General features: G+C 42.3%; 1 protein-coding gene across 1 annotated transcript; it reads left to right on the top strand.

Annotated features, from left to right (window-relative positions):
* Positions 1-10280: 10280 nt before the first annotated feature.
* On the top strand, positions 10281-11528 carry foxe3 (forkhead box E3). Its single transcript, XM_038717025.1, has one exon. The coding sequence runs from the start codon at positions 10281-10283 to the stop codon at positions 11526-11528; it is 1248 nt and encodes a 415-aa protein (XP_038572953.1).
* The last annotated feature ends 895 nt before the right edge of the window (positions 11529-12423 follow it).

The following is a 12423-nucleotide window of genomic DNA, read 5'->3' on the forward strand; positions in this document are numbered from 1 at the left end:
CTGTAATTAAAAGTGTGCTGTTAAGATTGCTATGCCCAATTCTCAGCCTACTTATTATCACCTGCCCTTTCCTCTTTGCTCCCCTACTTCTTGATATACCTACTTTGCTTTGGATTTCGTGTAAATGTCTCTCTTTTATTGCATTTTCCCAGCTCTGTTGCCATTGTTGATTTACACTTCTCCACACTATGCCTTTCCCCTCTGATTTTGATAATTTAATGTTGACTTCAACATCACCTTTTTTAACTGCTTCTTTTGCCACCTTATCTGCTTTCTCATTTCCCTGAATTCCCGAGTGTGCAGGGACCCACAGAAATATGACATTTTCCCCCTGCCTAGCTATTCTTGAATTCATAAATAAGACTTCATTAAGCAAGTCCAGGTGACTTCTAGTTGTGCATGTGCAAGAGCTGACACAGAGTCACTACATATTAATATTTCCTTATCACTAATTTGTTCTGTCCATTCCAACGCCATCAATATGGCAAACAGTTCAACTGCAAACACACTCAGACCATCAGATGTTATTGTGCTAAAGTGATTTTTTTTTCCTTCTTCTTCTTTGGATTTAACTGGCGGTTGGCAACCAGCGTTTAGGTGCATTACCGCTACCTACCGGACTGGAGTGTGGAACAGATGATTTGCAGACTAACGTACTTGAAAAAATAAATAAATAAACAGAAACCAATTTAAAAAAACAAAAAAACAAACAAAGAAAGAAACCAACAACTATATCCTCTCCATTAATCCTGTATGCTTCAGATATTTATTGAGGTGCTTAGTTATTCCCAATGCTTTATCCCTAAGGAGGTTCTTTGACAGTAGCTTTTTCTACAACTGCTGCTGTTTTCTCCTCGCCTTCACATAGCCCCTGCACTCAGCCTGCACATGCTGAATTGTCTCTAAACTAAAACATTTTGCACAGTGTCCAGTTTGGTGTTTACCTATTTTATGAAAGTGGTTAAGCCCTGTGTGTCCAATCCTTAGACGGGTAATGACTGTCTCTGTCTTTCGGCATCCACCCAGCTTTCTCCCAAGACCTAAATGATTCTGGATACTGTAAAGATGTCTTCCAGTTTCATTTAGTTCCCAGTAGCCTATTCTTGCCATGTTTTTGCATTTTCTCTTTAATGAATTTGCATGTCAACTGACTTTGATTTGAGTGCTTGTTTTGCCGGAAAATCAGCATCTTCATTTCCCTCAACCCCTACATGGGCAGGAACCCAAACAAAGCAGACAGTCAATCCCTTATCATACATTCTACACAGAGGAAGATGGATATTAAATACCTGATCCAGCCTACAGTACAGATTTAATGAGCGCTGCCCTGCTATCTGATGCAATGACCACCTTGCCTTCATTATTTTTTTCTACCCAATGCAACACTATCAAAATGGCTATAAGCTCAACTGTATATACTGACAGATGATCTGGGTTGTTCTGGATGTTCTCTTTTAATGCCTATTTTGTATTCTGGGATATAGATGGCAGCTCCTGTCTGTCCGATCTCTGGATCTTTAGAGCCATCAGTAAACACCATGCGGCTATATACAGTACATAGTGCTGCTCTATGTAACTTTCTGCTATTCTTCCTAAGTGTGCTTGCTTGGATTTCTTTTTGATTATTTGCTGTATATTCAGGTCAATGGATGGATTTACAAATAACCATTTAGGAATATCTGAATATGGGACTGTTGGACTATATTTTACGCTGCACAGGCCAAGGCTTTCTGCTTTTGCATTCCCTGCCCATCCAAAACTGAAACAGTTACTTTTACTGTGTTCCCAACACTCTTCTAAGATGGCTTTAATAGGGTGAAAGCTATAGTGTCCCTGAAGATTGACCCAGTATGTTAACATCATTCTTCTTATCCTTAGTGGCTGTTCCCCCATTCCCACCTGCGTGGCAGCCACTGGAGTGGTCTTAAATGCTCCACTGCACGTCCTTAAAGCTCGCGCCTGTTCCGCATCTAGTTTTTTAAGATGGCGTTCTGCTGCTGACATATATCTGAGTATATATAGTGTAGATCTCATCAAGTCCTGATATGATATGATGTTATAGTGCCCCCCAGTCCTTTCCTGATAGACATCTTAAAAGGTTTTAAATTTGTTTTGGCCTTATCGGTGTGCTGTTTCCAGTTCAACTTCTCATCAAACAACACTCCTAAAACTCTGACAACTTTGACTTGTTGACTTGGATCAAGAAAGGAACCACCTCTCTAGCCCAACCTCCCCGCACAATTCCTTTGTTCAATAAACTGTGTTTACCCCTGCTGAGATCTGCTTTTTGGTCTTTTCTCAGCCAGGAGTTTTGTGACCCCTGGAAAAACATCACTTGAGTCTTTGCAATCAACACCTTAACACCCCACTTATTTGCCAACTGTTCCACCGCAACAATTGCTGCCTGTAATTTATTCTGAATAAATTTCAAATTCTGTCCTCCTACCTAATAGGGCCCCGTCGTCCACATAGAAGGACTACTTCTTTCAACTTTTTCAAATATATCATTGATCATGATGTTAAATAGCACTGGACTACACACACTGCCTATTGGAGTACCATTTTCAACTTTATAAAGTCTCGAATATTCTGTGCCCACCCTGACCTCTACTGCCCTGTCAAATAAAAAGTCTAATACCCAGTTGTACAGTCTACCACCTACACCTAATTTATTTTATTTAATAAGTAGCCCTTCCTTCCATGTGTCGTACGCTTTTTAATTATCAAAAAAGGACGGCTACAACCACCTCCGCATTTGTCTGAGCTTATTTGAAATCAGATTCCAAATATAAAATAGGGTTCATTGTATTTCTCCCTTTCCGAAACCCACTTTGATATGGTGAGTAAAAATCTTTGCTTCCTAGAAAGAATGTTGATCTGTATGATGCTCCATTGTTTTCCCTAATTGTGACGTCAGTGCTATTGGTCTATAACTTGGGGGTCTGATGGATCTTTACAATAATGACACTTTATAATGACATTATCATGTCTTGATATTCAGATGTTCAGTTTATGAAGACAGATGTCTTTATTTGGAGAGGCTGTCGGTTGAGAGTGGTTTTCCTTCTAACCTTGTCAAAATGACACCTACTTATACGTTAACATGATCCCTGATTCTGACTTTTTAATATAACTCTTTTACCTGTGTCCATTACATAGTTGTTAGTTTTGCATTACTTGTGATTTAGTAAAGATTTTTGCTTCATTTCGCCTCTCTTCTTCTGCGGCTGTGCTTTCTTGCTCGTACAGGGCGTAGACATAATGATATGAACACCTGTACAATATAGCTAAAACAATCTTCAGTCAGGGTGTTGTCTTATTTGATGAGACTGCAACAGAGAGGGACTGATTGATGTGCACTGGACTATTGCATTAAATTGTAGGGGTGTTCATAATATTGTATAGTGGGCCCCATTCAAAAATATAAGTTAGAGCAGCGAGAAAGAATGCAACATCTGCTCTGTATTCACTTCAGGGGAAGGCAAAAACTACAGTTGTTCTAGTAACCACTAGATGGGTGTAAGGGTCTGTATTCACTGTCAGTGTAAACACACATTCAGTGACAATCATTTAAAGTTAAATATACTTTAAGTCTGTACAGAGTGTGACTCTTTTTCATGCGTCAACTGACAGTAAAATCATTATACGTTTTTTCATATTGTTTCATTAATTTATTCTTATTATCAATGTCATGTGGTGGTGGAGTCAATCCCAGCCAACAATATATGGTAGAATGGCTGTGTGAACACTAAGCAAGTAATCAGACCATCACAAGGATAACAGAGATGCATCCAAGTACTTTAAAGAATCCAGTCCACTTCAGTTGCATGTCTGTTGAACACATTAACATGTATTTTTTTGCTGTTCTAAGCCAGTGGGGATGATCACCACTCATGTGCATCTACCTGCATGTCTGCACCTTCATCCTGTGTGTGTGTGTGTGTGTGTGTGTGCGTGTGTGTTTTGTGTGTGTGTGTGTGGGGGGGGGGGGGGGTAAGTTCTCTTACCTGCCGTTTACTGGTGGTTTGTGTGCACGAGTCTTAACGAACATAATGGGTGCTGATCCCACCTGTCTGAGCTGGTCTCGGACAACAGGAAGGACAATGGGAAGAGAGTGGGCGTCGGTCCGGGTGGTAAATACTGGCCAGCAACTTCTTTCCTAAGTCACTTCCGCAGACATGGATGGAGAAACCACTGGGGATAGAGACAGAAAAAATACTGTTTGCTTGTAAGTGGGCATCCAAAACTTTAAAATGTAAGCAATTCCGCAGTGAGAATTTTACTGTCTCCTATAGTATCCCATAATAGTATGTTAAAATATTAACAGTTGTTGCATTAGATTTTTAGAAGTGCTGGATAACATCCAGGTACTGAAACTAGTTTTATTCTGACCTTTCCTCTTTAATGAATTTTCATGATAAAGGTTGAACATTTGAGGTTGGCACTACAACAAATCTCTCACAAATACATGCCTGTATTTGTAAGTGTGAGTGCCAAGCATGTGATGAGTGTGTGTCCTACTTTATCAGTGTGTGTAAAGGCCGGGTCTTATCATTGCTGTCCTCTCTCTCTCTCTCGGTGTAATAAAGCCTTGAGGCTGGCTGCTGTGTGTCCGTGTGCTGGCTGTCCATCTCTCACCACCAAGCAATGCCAGGACCAAACAGCTTTGAGGTGGACAACTAAGTGCTGTTGATGATGGTGATATGAACAGCATGGACTCTTGTGAATTCTATCAGTAATACTTGTGATTAAATAATATAAATGTCGGTATAGTGGTTTCCTTTTACTTTTTTCTGGTGTAAAAAGACAAGTTCCAACCCAAGGCAGAGAAGCTGAAGTTAAAGAGTGAGAAGTGCACGTTGAAGGATGGTACTATAAGGATACATGGAGTCGCTGAATGAAAGTCCTTGTCTCTTTTCTGAGCCCACCTCTTTTGCGTTTCTCTCTGCTCCGAAACTCTGACGTCTAATGAAGGCTTTGTCTGTGTCACTGTGACCTCACTGATACTCTGCTTCGCCACTTTTTAGGGTGATAAAATGCAAGATGAAACGGCTTTAATTCATCTCCTGAACGAAGTGAAAGGAAAATTGTTTTCAGCTCTCCTAACACATGTATGTACACGTGATTACACACACACACAGACAACTCTCCCATGCAGCCCACACACCAGCCCTTCTTCCCCTTTGCGGTAAGCCGTTACTCATCACTACCCAGTCTGCCAGTCTGGTCCACATAGCCTTCCAGGAATGCCTCAAACACACAGTGCCTCACACAGTAAAGCCAACATGCAGTATTTGCGGCATTCATTTGGTCCTAAATCACACTGCTCTCAGTCTGATTGTATGAGTTTGCATCTCATAATAGTGCTTTTGCTTGTGGGTATATGTATTCATTTATTCGGCATTCAAGAATTGATTTACCAATGTTGTAATCTGGTTATATAATTTGGTTATGGACCATTACTGAATCAGTTATTGTTTGCCATATTTATCAAGATCTTAATAGGCAGAGGATCTATTTTTTCTGATTAAAGCATTTCTTTCCATTATGAGACAGAAGTGCCACCTTAGTATTGGCTCAGCTCTGCAGAGCCGATGGGTGTGTAATATCCTCTGTTTGCTCTTGTCTTGGTGGCCCTTCTTAGAGGAAGGACCTAATCACTCAGCCAAGGGCTCCCAGTATTAAGAAGTTAAGCTTCGCTCAGCTCACTGTTGGCTGACCATGGTAAGCAGTGGAGTATTAGGACAGTGTTTACTTCTTTACCTTCAGATCTGGGTGGCTCTGTCGGTCATTTTGTCCCTTTAAAGTCTCCAAATCTAAACACTCTGGGTGTATCACTTTGGGTGTATCATAATGATAGCAACAGAAGCTTTATATGAATGCACAAACAACTATTATCACTGAAAATCCACATTCATCAACACTGGAAAAATTTGCTGTGTAAGAATACACATTTTAAAGGTATATAAGTGTATCTCCCAAAATGTCCAAGTATCTCTCTAATGACGTTGCCAGTCGTTGCCATTTTGTTGACCTTTAGTACTGATTTTTGCAGAAAATGCCGTTTTTTGCAGAAACTGCAGTTTTGCAGAAATGAACAGCGTGGTCTCAAATCTACACCACAGAGTCCATCAAATGAGCATTGTCTTTCACCACCTAATTGTTTAATTACCATGCTTATCTTTACAGGATGTGACCTCGGTGTGGTGTTCACTCTGGTGGATGAACCTTGCAGCATCCCTAGCTGCGGTGCTGGAGGCTGGGGGATTTCCTATCGGTGTCTTGGGGGCAGTGGGATGTTTATTCAGGCACAAGATTTGCAGTATATCTCCAGTCAGATCACTACAGATCAAAGCTTTGTGTTACTCGATAAATGCACATTGGCAGGGGAAATTGTATTCTGTGTAGCTACTGAAGTGTATTTCTGAATGGCCAGTCTTAAATGTATCATACACCAGTACACTTTGGTAGAAAATGACACTGGAATTAAATACGTATATAACTCTAGAAACCAATACAGTGGTTTTACGTGTTGTAGGTTTTGTATAAAACTCTGTGTGTGTGTGAGTGAGTATCTGTCTTTTTGTATCTATGTGTTAAACATCCATGTGAATTTTTTTTTGCGATTGAGAGATGAGCAGCAAGCATGACTGGTTGTGTGTGTGTGTGTGTGTGTGTGAGAACCATGTGCAGTGCTTTAGCAGGGCAGTGTAGCGTGCAGTGCAGGAGCGAACAGAGGCGGCCCAGGCCAGGACAGCCCCAGTACCCTGGTAATCCCTGCGTTTTCAGGAGCCCTGGCCCGTACTTGATGAGCTTGAGCAAGAAAAAGGTTGCGCTCTATCGTGTGTTTCTCTCTCTCTCTGTCTCCCCCTCTTTCTCTTTCTGTCTCTCACTCTTTTATTCCCCCTCTTTTTCTCATGCCCCCACCCCCACCCCACCCCTGTCCCTGTCCCCTGGAGCCACTTTGCGAATGAATGGATTCCAAGTGTTTACTCAGCAACTGTGCCTGTCCCTCCATATTTCTCAGGATTTTATCAAAAAGGGGAAGAGAACCTGCACACCAGCCACAATCAGAAACCACCTGAGACTTTACATCTGTGTCCATCTGACAGAAAACTGGACAATATGCTATGGGGTGCATTGCTCACCCCTGCGATTGTGATTTCAAATCCACACATTTAGACTGTTACAGTCAACTCACTTTTTTGGAAACACAGTGGCAGAAGTCTTATTTTAATGCCTTCAGTGACATTTTGACTAATACAGTGATGTCTCATTGGGTTTAAATCTCTCATAAAAGTAAAATAAAAATTAAACCTGTGATTCTTTCTTGTCAGACGTTATCTCAAGGCAAAGGGAAAAACCTGCCTCGGCTCAATACAACACATTATTACCTTTCTAATAACTTAGAAATAAAACTACACGTTTATGGTTTGGCTACAATTTCTATACATTTTCTCACATTGTAGTTTTCTCTCTGACAGCAAGCCTGAGCTGATTGCTGAGGTGAAAAATATGAAGGATAAATTGCCTTTATGTAATGAAGATATGAAATGTATGAGAAACGAACAAAAGCATTTCTGGCTGAAAATTTGAAATATGATAAAGTGTTAAATGCACCACACCCATGGTCTAGTTGGTTACAATGTATGCCAAAAACAGCATATTTGTGCACATTTGTTTTTGGTATTACCTTAAAATTCAGTATTCTATATTCTCTGGCCAGGTTGACACATTAAAGTGAGGCTATACATTACATCACAGTGTGATTGAATCACAATACCTCAAGTTACTATTCTTATCATCAACATGAACCTGACCAAGCAGGGCTTCAGCTGCATTTAACTTCAGAGAATCCTCCACCTTCTGACTGTAACCACGCTGTTGTCTATCCACCATTAAAATAAAAAGTTTACAAAGGCATGATTTCCCTGATTTTTGATTGTCTACTCTTTTATACATGAGTTTAGCTGATTGTGGGTGTGTTTTCATTTGTAGAATATTAGGGTTAGGGAGATAAGAGTACAGATAAGGCAAACATGTGGCTTACCTCGTCACCAATGTTATTTTCTTATTTAAGTTAATTAACTGCATTGTTGTATAAGGCTCTCTCTCAGTTGTTACATAAGAGGATGCTTAACCAGTTCAGAATTTAGCACAAATAAGGCATTTTCAAACCTCTTTCCTTTTAATTTATAGATATTTATAGATATGTGGTTTCCAGTTTTGCAGGTCAGTGGCATCACACCAGTATTGGGTTGAGGGGACAACATCAGCCATTTTGTAATCACAGTAACACAGGTTTCACTACACAAAACAATGCATGTGCATGTTATTACATGGATGTGTAAAGTAAAGTGTCTAAAATCATAAATACATGATCTGACCACAGTCCAGGACAAGTGTATAGGGAGCATAGAGGTGCAGAGAGGTATAGGGAGGGGTAGTTTAGGAGGAGAGGGGATTAGCAAGAGGCCGCAGGCCCCGAGGCAGAGGGCCCGTTTCCTGGCCTGAGCCCCTGTTTGTCCTGCCTGACCTGGCAGCTCTGGGGGCAGATCCTGCTTGGATACAGCCCCGCTCCCACGCCTGTCTGAAGCTGTTAGCCACTGGCTGTGAGTAGCTAGCTGGGCTTAGTGTTGTCTGAGCTGCGGCTGGGTTGGGAGGGGTCCATCCATCTGTGGTGGTGGTGGGGGTGCCAGCTACTTTGTGTTGGTGGAGTGAGGGTGACGGGGAAACAGGCATCCAGTAAGGCAGTGGGCGGCTATGATTAATGACTTTGGTTTGATTATTGCCACCGTATTTTCTCGTCAGGTCTGTTAGAAAGACAATTAGCCAATTTGTCTTAAATATTGTGAAAGGAAAGACAAAGTGATGTTTCTTAATAAGGTGTTTGACCATTATATTTTAGCCAGAAGAGCTTCAGTGCACTTAGTTAGTGGCATAGATTCTACACCATTCATCCAAAGGAGATTGCCTCATTTGGTGGTTTGTACACAGAGGTAGAAAACAATGTCTAAAATCTGGTCCAAAATCTCCCAAAGGTGTCTAATTAGGTTGGGAAGTCGTGATTGTGAAGACCATCCATTTTTATACTCATCAAACCATTCAGTGATCATCTTACTGCACTCCTTTATTCAGATTTTCCTTGCATGCAACAAGGTGAGTTGACATAATCAGCCTGCCAAGCTGGGCTCAGTCCAGACGTCATATCCAGTCAACAGCACCTCATGCTGTTAAAAGTCATGGCAGCAGGTCACCTCCCTGTAGATCTTACCTTTTGCACTAAACTTCAACCCTCTCTTTGCACAAATAATCAATCAGAAGCACTAATTCACACGCCTGTGTTTAAAGGGTGTTGTCTGCATGCCGATTGTGTGCGGAAGCAGTGTTTTGACTTAAAAATCCATAAGACAATACCTCTCCTCTCTGGCCAGGGGACTGTTTGATCATCACTCTCCAAAAATGAAAATGAAATGAGGGGATATTTACTTTTCCACACCAAAAGCTTTGATAGCTCAATTGCTTGTTTTCAGTGGCTTGTTATTATTTTTCAATTGGTGGATTGACTGTTGGGTTTGGAGTAGCACAGAGCAGCTCTGTGGGTGTTGTTTCTGCCCTGGATATACACAGAGCTGTCAGTGAAAGCTGGGAGAGAACAGTGGAGAGACAGAAGGGGTCATCAGTAAATCCCTGTTAGTGTCTCAAACATTAAAGGCCATATCTAATATTGTTCCAGTAGGTTTAACACATCAAGTCAGGCTTTATGGGTAATTTCTAAGATAGGATTCCCAATACTTTTTCTGGGCTATTTGTTATGCACATTAAGCTGACAAACAAAATATTATATAAGTTTAATAGTAAAATATTATAAGTATTTTTCATTAACTAAAACTGACATCTGAGTAGGACAAAAAACTTTAACAATCTGATATCTGATATCTTATACCCTAAACTCCACAGCTGTAAGAGCATGAGATTCTTCTGTCAAATAGAGCATCATGGGTCAGAGCAATAATAAAATTTTTGGGTTTTGTTCTCCTGCCTCCATCGTCACTGGTGAGCCAGTGGCGTCATTCCTGCGCAGCTTTATAAAACTGTCAACGCCTTTCTCTCACCTGGACTGACACACACCACCCCAAACGCCAGGGCAGGACAGGGGCTATTTTTGGCCAGAGCAGGGGACCAGTCACTGGAAAAAATACGCACCTAGTGTCTCTTTCACGTGCATTTCCCTCTGCGGACAATTTCGACAAAAAGAAGACCATTACATTGTTTCTTTTATGAATCTGGCAAATTACTCTTACTTCTCTGGCATGTGCAACATGACCGCGGAGACGCAGCATTCGCCCGCCGAGGCGAGTCCTGTTGTCATGTCTCCAAATGTGAGCCTAGACTCGTCGCTGCCTCCGCCGCCTCTGATGCTGCAGGCCCGGTCGAAGGATAATGTTTTGATCAAGTCTGAGCCCCGGGGGAACAGTCCAAACATGGAGGATGGAGCCGCTCTGGGGCAGACTGAGGAGCACCTGCCCACCGGGAGCCGCCGGAGGAAGAGGCCCGTCCAGAGGGGGAAACCACCCTACAGCTACATCGCTCTCATCGCCATGGCCATTGCCAACTCTCCCGAGAGGAAGCTCACTCTAGGGGGCATTTATAAGTTCATCATGGAGAGGTTTCCTTTCTACAGGGAGAACTCCAAGAAGTGGCAAAACTCCATCCGCCACAACCTCACCCTCAACGACTGTTTTGTGAAGATCCCCCGGGAGCCCGGCAGACCAGGTAAAGGCAACTACTGGACTTTGGACCCCGCCGCTGAGGACATGTTCGATAACGGGAGCTTTTTGAGGAGGAGGAAAAGATTCAAGCGCACAGATGTGAGCACCTACCCGGGTTACATGCAAAGCTCCAGCGCGTTCACCCCGACCCCAATGGGCAGGCCCTCGTACCCCAACACCCTGTACTCTGGGATAGGGTCAGGTTATGGCTCTCAGCTGACTGCCACATCCCCGCATCCGGCCATGCTGCATCACTACCAGACCTCTGCCGGGGTCGGCCAAGGACAGCCGCGCATGTTCAGCATTGACAATATCATCAGCCAGCAGAGCGGCCCCGGGGGAGAGCTCAACTCCCAGGCGCTGGGGCTGGGAGGAGGTGACCTGGGCACCATGACCTCCAGCTGCTCGGTGGCCAGCGCGGACCCCTCCGCGTGCTTCCAGACCCAGACTGTCAACCCTTCAGCGAACATGCTGAGCAGAAACAGCGGGAACCTCTCATCCAACCTGGCTGCCGGGTACCCGTACTCATCTTCGGCCTCCCCTCCAAACCTGCCCACCATGACCCAGTCCGGTTTCTCTCCAGGGAGCTCTCAAGTGTACTGCTCCGGCAACCGGCTGTCCCTGCCGGCCCTGCGCCCGGGCTCCTGCGCCGAGCACACGGAGCAGCTGCTGGGCCTCTCCAGCCCCATGAACTCCTACAACAACACCTACATGAGACAGGCCAACTTTGCGTCAGGGTTAGAGCGATATATGTGAAACAGTATTTGCCAAAACAAATCCTAATCAATGAGGCTGTTGGCTACTAAATAGTCCCATATTAAAGGGAGTTGCCCTCAAAGAGTCCATGTGAGATGAAACCATAGGTGTGGTATCATAACATAAGCATTCCCTATCAGAATAATAATGGGATATGATAGTCTAAAATAAGGCCTATATTCCAAAGTGCTTTAAAATGACCTAATGTCTAACCATAGACTCATTTAACATTCCTGTAAGAAATTCGGTGATTTCTTTTTGCCAAGATAAGACACAAAATGACCGAGCCGCATGAGAAAACATTCCTATAATTTAAAAAGGTGTAAAGCCATTTAGATCCGTTTGACACATTCCATGACTGTATCTCAGAGAGTTTAGTGTATTTTTTTTTTGCGCCACATTTCGTTCACATTGCCCGTGTTTTAGAGTTTGTTTTGAAGTTTACACGTGTTTTTGTTTTTATCAAACAAGTCTGCTGTTTTTACATGTATATAGTTTGTTGATGTATAAAAACTTTATCAAAAGAAAAAGAGTGTTATCATTGCTGACACAGGTCGCCTGAAATAAATTCATTTTTACAGTAAAATAAATGTGTGTGTGTGTGTGTGTGTGTGTGTGTGTGTATGTGTGTTTTTTATTTGTGACAATTCAAATCTATGTTTCCTGTATGTTTTTTGAGTGTAACTGCAGGTTACATTTATGCTATCAATCAGTAAAAATAGCTTTTTATTAATCCATAGTGTCCTCATTTACTGAGGATATTGAAGTACAAACCATCTTAAAAATATATCCTAGATTCAATTATTAATACATTTCTAACAGTCAATCATGAAATCGTACTTGAGCAATTTTAATATTGCCCTCTCAGTAAATAATCATGTGTGGATGATGTTAA

This window comes from Micropterus salmoides, unplaced genomic scaffold (genome assembly GCF_014851395.1).
Source record: "Micropterus salmoides isolate LMB-PRFRI ecotype aquatic unplaced genomic scaffold, ASM1485139v1 Ms_hic_scaffold_13, whole genome shotgun sequence".
Classification (NCBI taxonomy): Eukaryota; Metazoa; Chordata; class Actinopteri; order Centrarchiformes; family Centrarchidae; genus Micropterus; species Micropterus salmoides.